General features: G+C 37.4%; 1 protein-coding gene across 4 annotated transcripts in view; it reads right to left on the bottom strand.

Annotated features, from left to right (window-relative positions):
- Positions 1-738: 738 nt before the first annotated feature.
- The window catches only part of WASHC4 (WASH complex subunit 4), a 102,042-nt gene continuing 94,781 nt past the window's right edge, over positions 739-7,999 (bottom strand). For 2 of the 4 annotated variants that reach the window (XM_077111894.1, XM_077111895.1), the window contains 4 exons: positions 6,690-6,786; positions 5,864-6,060; positions 5,337-5,436; positions 739-2,889 (listed from right to left, as the gene is read on the bottom strand). In XM_077111894.1, the coding sequence (XP_076968009.1) occupies positions 2,822-2,889; positions 5,337-5,436; positions 5,864-6,060; positions 6,690-6,786 (462 nt within the window). In that variant the 3' untranslated portion in view covers positions 739-2,821. Of the gene's footprint in view, positions 2,890-5,336; positions 5,437-5,863; positions 6,061-6,689; positions 6,787-7,999 lie in introns of those variants that run through there. The other 2 variants (XM_077111896.1, XM_077111897.1) reach the window with 2 other exon arrangements.

Below are 7,999 nucleotides of genomic sequence, written 5' to 3'. Positions count from 1 at the left end.
AGATTTCCACTTATTTGGATCCCTTTCTTTTCTTATTTGAAATAGATTAAGCCTATTAACTTGTTCCTAACATCTAAAAACCTTTGTTAAAAACAAATGCAGTACTAAAGCTGCCATAAGAAAAGAAACAGCATCAGTTCAAAAACTCTTGTAATATGAAGCCGGAAAAATAATCAGGCTAAAATTGATTAAAGTCTACCTTTACATTTAGTAAATCCACATAAAAGAATAACATGATGTATGTGATGGTATGACGTCATCTTTCCAACAATCTTACAAATTTACTGTCTCAGAAGAAAAAAACCTAATTAAGCCCTTCCCATGAGCAATTTCTCCAGTGCAGTATTTAAGCCTCTTGTATTACTGCTTTAGTTCAATTCAGGTTTGCCAACAGTACTACCATTACTTCTAACATACTAAACTCTGCAAGCTATGGTCCCTTCCCATGATCAGAATTTAAGATAGAAAATTCATATAAATTCTTTTTACTTGCAAACAGCAAGTAATGGAAAGATTAAGAATTTATAAAAGAAAAAAAAAACTAAAGATCGTCACCTGGGATACATGGAGCAGTGCCAATCTCCCCTCAGTTTACACCTGAAAATTCCTGCCTATGTGTTTGCAGGCATTTTTTTTTAAAACAAATTCCATATATTTTATTAGATCAAAGGAGACCCCAAAAAGGTCTACTGATTTAAGACACTGAATTGTAAACATAAAAATCCAGGGGAAGAACACTTCTGAAATTACATTTATTGATGTTTAAACATATAGTTTATTCTTAGAACAGGGGCCTGGGTGGACATTCAAGAGAAGTTAACAAACTTACATCTTTTACAAGTTACTTAGAACTCACAATGCTACAGTTAGTCCTTAATTCCTGAGAATCTGAATATCACTAAGTTTTCTGTGAGTTTTAACAAATGCTCACATTAGTTTTTAAATTATATTAGTACGTCTGAAAACAATTTAAAAATAACATGTTAGTAAGGAATAGCATTGTCTAAATGTATATATTAAGTGTGAATATACTTGATCCCTGTAACTCTGAAGTTTAATACCATTTAAATATGCTTAATCTTTTCAGAGATTTTATTTCAAATATAAGAATTTATCATAATTTGTCCAGACTGCAGTGACAAAGGCAAAATAATAATCTGTCGTTTTCTTCTTGATTGGAGGTATGCAGGAAGTAAGCATGTGAAATTTATGTAGTATGTAATAAAATAATTTACATGTGTGGGGATAATGAACAGAAGAGAGTTTATCTGATTCTCTTCTAATTCTAATTTGTCAATTAAAGGGGAAGATTTTGAGTAGAGAAGAAAAACAGAAATGGTGACTAATCTGATATAGTCAAATACAAGATCATTAATAAAATACAATAATGAAAACGTTTGAAAATATAATTACGCAGCATGCTTTAGGGCTATTTCTACAGTTAGTATGAATTATGAATATTAAGTGCCTTCAATCTATCCATTAGCCATAATTCTGTAAATCAGGTTTACATAAACAAACAAAATTTCCTACAATGAAAGTGTTTACCTTGGGCTGGAAAGTTACCCTGACTGTAACCAATAAACACAGAGCACTGGACACCCATTCTCAATGCTGGAAATCAAAGAATGTCAGAATTACTTCTAGGATTTACCCAAAGAAATGCTGAACAGGCAAGTACAATGAAAAAAATCAAACATTTCCCAAAATGATACCGGTATTACATTTAAAGTTTTTAACTGTTTCAAAACTCACTGTAAAGGTATTATTTTATTAAAAGAATATAGGTAGGCCACAAGTAGCCATTTTAGTTACTAACTTGCATAACCTTGACAAAAATAAAGCTTAGTAGCTTGCCAGAAACTAAATTTACTCAAAATCTTCCTGTACTTTTTAAATCAATAAATGATTTCATTACTAGAACTTTATTCTCAGTGTTAATAATGATTCACTCTGATGTCTTAGCTTATACTTGCATTTTTAAAAAGTCTGCCCAAACCACCACCAAGATTTCAACTCAACCTTAACAGAGAAATGAATGGAGAAATGAGAGTTCATTTCACTTCCTCTGACACTGGTCACAAGGCCTTCAACCAGAAGTGAAGCTTCAAGCAGGACTCTATGGTTTTATCTGAATTTTCTCTCATCTTGAGTGCAAGTACATCTTAAAGCAGCTGTTGAAGGTTAAATGTTCTCAAAGCCATGTGGACTAGTTAGTTGTAATTTGTCTCAACAAAGATATGAGCAGCTCTTGTGAGTCACAAGAAATTAACAATGAATGAATAACCATTGGTTTATATGGTACATACAATACCTAACAGATTTATGCCTCATCTCTAGTATCAAAGCCATCTTCATAGATTTATTTTATAATAATGATATGTATGCATCATGAATTTTAGGCTCAATTCCTTTTTTTAAAGCATGTATTTACTGGCTGTACATATTATATGCATTGAATTTCCAATGACTTCAGACAAATATGAATCAAAGACCTATGTAAATACAAATTATGAATTCTCACATAGATTATAAGAGAGCTAAGGTGGCAGTTTAAGAATTTGGATTTGCCTTTCTATAACTTCAAGTCCAGAAAAAATCCAGTTTTCAAATCTCATTCTTAGCCTCTGGAAAGTAGGTTTTGGAAAAAGAACGGAAAAGTTTAGAAGACTGCCTTCAGAAGCTGCAGTATCTAAATATTCCCCAGAGATGTAACCCAGAAGTAATTCATCAACAGCTTACTACCATCCAGGTAACAGTGTAGTGGCCACACTATTAACAGATTCTGATGATTTCACATGGGCAGCTCATACCATCGTCATCATTTCACAACAGGATCAGCAGGTACAGTACTGTCGGACAGGTCTCCATTGCTCGTTTTAGTGTCTTCTGGAGGCATGAATTGAAAATAACAATGGACATATTCATGCATTTATGTTCATTTGAAAAGCTGAATTTAAAAATAATACAGTTTGAGAAGAAACAGAGCTATGTTGCTAAATTTCAAAGTATGAAAACGTATCCACCAAATATTTCTCTAATATCAAAAAACATATGTAATTTATCTTCATTTAAATGAGAAAAAAAATCTAGACTAAATAATGCAAATACAAAGTTTCAACTGGTTTTTAATGGGGGTCTGGAGTTGAATGGTCCAAGCTGCATTTGGGGCAGACGTTCTCATTGCACAAATGCCCTCACCTGAGGGGCTCCGTGCCCTTCTCCCTAAGGAAGGCACATGCCCCACAGGCCACAGTGAGCGCTGGATTGCTGGAACACACTGCACGCTCACACACCCGAAGTGTGCAGAGTGGCTCACTGGCCATTTGGAGATCTAATTTATTTCTAAAAGCAACTTATGTTTGTGAGAACAAAGTACTGGCTTTCTGGGCAAAATGTCAAGTGCACATATTTCATTAACAGATTAAACTATTTGACTAATGTATCCAGCAACTACGACTACGTCTCTGACCAGCCTTTACTGAAACAGAGTCTTACAACAGAAGAGCAACCCAGGCGTTCTGAGTGGTGTATACATCAGATCCCTAGAGAACGGCTTAAGGAGGATGGACCAAACTGGGAAGTCTCACTGCCACGAGCTGAAGGTTTTGTTTCCTTTTGTTTTAATGCTTTGGGTCTTAAAGCAAATACCCAATACATCCAAACAGCTGTCCAATCACATGGACTGGACAAGGTTCTGGCATCATGAAATGCCTAAGAAAAAAGTACATAGGAAATAATGGAGGTTCTTCACAATTTCTATTATACTCAATTCAAATTCTTCCAAGGGGCTTTGCTAAATATTCTTAGTCTTGAAAATGAACTTAAAGATAATACATGCAATTTTCATTTGATAACAAACTGAAATAATTCACAAGCACATGCATACTACTTATTCAGTCTAGATTCCAAAAATGCCCTAATATGCTCCTAAGTAACATGTAACTTATACAAACTACCTAAGAATAGGGTGTTCACGTAAGTAGGTCTGCAAATGAGTCACCTCACTCAATGTGAAAAAAAAGTATATTTAAAATTTTAATTGACTTATAAAATAAGGTTAATAAAAACATGAAATTTTATGAAATACAATTAAGAAAAGAGAGAGAAGGGCAAACATGAAATCTGTAAGGATGAACGGAGTGGCTCTACTTATTTTTGAGCTTTCAAGCATACCAAAAGAAAAATGTGTTGCATAAATTCAATGACAATAAAAGGGGAAATGGCTGAACCTCAGGGAAAGTAATTGTTCCTAAATTTCAAATTGGAGAGAAACGCATCATGGGGAAATTAGGAGCAAAACACTGAGCAATGTTCTCAAGCGCTGAGATGTGTAAGTGCTTTCCTACCATCCCATATGGAATTCAATGGACAAAAATTCAGTTCCTTAGCAGCTGGAGCTCATGACTATGATGGTGCATTAGGACAGCTATAACGCAGGTGTGCAGGAACTGCCCTCAGCAGCCTCACACGACACCTGGCCCGTGCGCTCTAGCCGTGCACAACACCCGGCCAGGACATCCTAGCCATGCATGACATCAGGCCACGACATCCAGGCCACGTGCTCTAGCCGTGCACGACACTCGACCCGAGTGCTCTAGCTGTGCACGTTACCCAGTCAGGACGGTCTAGCCATACATGACACCCAGCCAGGACGCTCTAGCTGACCTGGCCTGCACATTCTTAGCCATGCATGACACCCAGGCCATATGCTCTAGTCAGATACGGCACCCAGCCAGGACACTCTAGCTGACCCAGCCCTCATGCTCTAGCCACTCATGACACCCGGCCGGGGCGCTCTTACCATACATGACACCCGGCCCACGTGCTCTAGCCATGCACAACACCCGGCCGGGGCGCTCTCACCATACATGACACCTGGCCCACGTGCTCTAGCCATGCACAACACCCGGCCGGGGCGCTCTCACCATACATGACACCTGGCCCACGTGCTCTAGCCATGCATGACACCCGGCCCACATGCTGTATTCCTCAGCAGCTCTGCTGACAACCCGGCCGCATTTGCAGCTCCTCGTCTAACTGGCTCCTTCCAATCTGACAGAGGTCCAGGGTGAAAAAACAAACCTCGGCTTGTTAAACTTCATTTACATGAAGATGAAACTGAGTAAGGGCCTAAAGTACATAATCTTTGTAACCTCTTTTCAGTGTCACACATGATCCACATAGGCTTTTCTTTTTGGTAGAGGCATTTCTAGGTCTTGTTATTTTCCAGAAGGACAAGAAAGCTGAAAAGTCTGAACAGATAAGATGGAGCATCAGCATCTACTACTCAAGAAAGATTTACTGGTCCTTCTGAATTTAAACCACTCACTGACCTTCCTTTTCTTTCTTTTCCTGGTTTTCTTCAGCTGCAGTCTTGTCTGCTCTGAAGAAAATTCTCGCACTGCTCAGTGAGAAATACAGCAACTCAAACTCCTAAGTAAGCAAAAATGATTTAAAATAAAAGCTGAAAAATTAAAGGATCAAAAGTATTTATATTTTAACATCTATTTTTTATTATTTTTAAAAGCTTAAGTAGAAATCATAAATACAGAAACTGAACTAAGTAAACTGTTCTCAATATCTGAGTCCCATGGTTTCCAAATATCATTCATTCTAAAAAATACTCTTTTTACTTATTTATTTCACTTGTTAAAATGGAGATTACTGTATGGGTTATGTTTCTCAGATATCAAGAAGTAATGGCTATCAAAAAATAAATCAGAGGGTGGACCACGGTAGCTCAGCAGGCAGAATTCTCGCCTGCCATGCCAGAGACCCAGGTTCAATTCCCGGTGAACCTGCCCATGCCCAAATCAATCAATCAATCAATCGAGTCTATTTGACCATTACTCTCCTCTACCTGTAGATAGACATCCAGACGCTTCTGTGTGAGATTCATGGTTTGCAGCAGTTTCTCATCTTGACTAGCTGACTGCACATTCTGTTGCTTAGCAACGGCTCTTATCTCCTTCAGGTACTTTTCTCTAACAGACTGGAACCAGTGAAGTGAATCAAACTCCTGGTACTGATCCAAAAGTTTTAGAATGTAAGCCACACCTGCAGTCATTAACAAAACTACAGTTAAACTGCATTGGGTCCAGTAGTTTTAGTCTATTCTTTCACCAATAACTTCTATCACTAAAATAATCATCTCGAACTAACATTTTTTCAAGTTATACATTTTATAGCACAGGTGACTAAGTTTATCAACATTGCTTTATTCTTCCTTATTAAAAAAAGAAAAAGATGCCAAGGAATAAAGAACTAACCAACCAACTAATGTGCCAACCAGGGAGAAAAACATAAAAAGTGGCCACAAATTCACCTGGAGAAACATGACTCTAAGGGTGGGAAAACCTCTTGAGGTAAACAGAGAAAGCTAACCCTGTAAACCACAACACGACAAAACAAACACAAGATGCTAACCCTGTAAAACCACAACAAAAGCGAAACCTAGCATTAGGTCAAACCAGACTAAGTGATTAGTAATACCAAGAGGACAGTGATAGGTGTAAATGACGGAAAAACAACACTGTCAACCAGATGGCTCAGCAAAAAAACAGTAAACACTGCTTGTGAAAAACACATCTATAAAAACATATAAACCTGTTCTCTAACAAATATTCCTAAGAATCCATTATAAAGTGAATATGAAATTAATAGGAAAACAATTTCATTAAGCTTACCCATGGCAAAACCATCATCAGTAAAAGCAGCTCCAATTTTATTTTTTTTATTCAATTTCTCCTTGCAACTGATAGAATGTTCTACAAAGTTGAGAGTCTAAAAAGAAATACATATTAGGAAAAAAATGTGCTAAAGAAAACTTCAGAATTTAGTTCCCAAAATTATAAATTATAAATCAATTTATATTTGCAACTTATAATCTATCCTTTTAATTCGAAACATTTGCTCAAAGAAATAGTTCCTTGGTAAGGATAAAAATCTGTATAAATCTCTCTTAATGGCTCTTTCTCTTTCCAAGTCCTTTAAACAGGAATACTCCCTCAGTCATCACTTAACCCTAGCATAGTGCCTTACATAAATTATTTGCTAATAAACATCATCCACATTTCAGAAACGAGGGTGCTGAGGCTTGGGAGACTTACGAAGTCACATACGGAGAGCAATTGGAGACAGATGCAGTCCAGCTTCACCACAGCACACACATCCTTCCACCCTCAAACACTACTACTCGTGGTCCTAGTTACAAAGGATCAGTGTCTTCTGGATAAAGACTGAATTCCCCAGTCCAAATTTCATGCCTCTTATGACTGTTATTCACACTTCCTTAAACAAACACACTGCCACAAATCTCATGTACCTGTCACACCACAAGGTTTGTTTCATTCTAGTTTTGCCACTTAATAGCTACATGACCTGGAACATGTCAATCTTTTTGAGGCTTGCGCTCATCTGGAAAAGCAGATGACGAAAGCACCCATTTCTCAGGGCTGTGCGAATTAACTGAGATAATTTCCATAAGAACTCGGTGCAATGGCTGGCCCAGCACTGTGCAGGGACGCGGGGGCAAGGAGCAGAACGGCGCTACCTGAACAGAACAGCACTTCCTCTGGACACTCAAGTCCTCCAAAATACCTTAGCTATCACATAATTTACCTGACAAAGATTTACTGTAGCTTACCATACACCAGCCATTATTAAGCACTTCCAATAAAAAATTTAAGGGAAGAATACCATCAGTATTCCCACTCAAGAGTGACATTGCCGCTACTCAGAGCTGTTGGCACTGATGGTCGACTTCAGCAGCCACTGGACACAGGGGGCCAAGAGTGCTTTACATCTGACTAGTGCTCCTGAGGAAATACACTCTTAATTTTATCAAATGTCGATTAATCTAAATTTAAATAGTCTCATGGACTACACAGGGATGAGGGGTAAAGAGACGTATTTAAAAAATAATTATGATACAATGTGATAAGTGCTATAACCTATTGGAAACAAAATATCACTTTCACTTTTATTGCCTACAACA

Source organism: Tamandua tetradactyla, chromosome 7 (assembly GCF_023851605.1).
Source record: "Tamandua tetradactyla isolate mTamTet1 chromosome 7, mTamTet1.pri, whole genome shotgun sequence".
Lineage (NCBI taxonomy): Eukaryota > Metazoa > Chordata > Mammalia > Pilosa > Myrmecophagidae > Tamandua > Tamandua tetradactyla.
The sequence above is the reverse complement of the archived record's forward strand: the minus strand, read 5'-3'. Positions and strand labels throughout refer to the sequence as shown.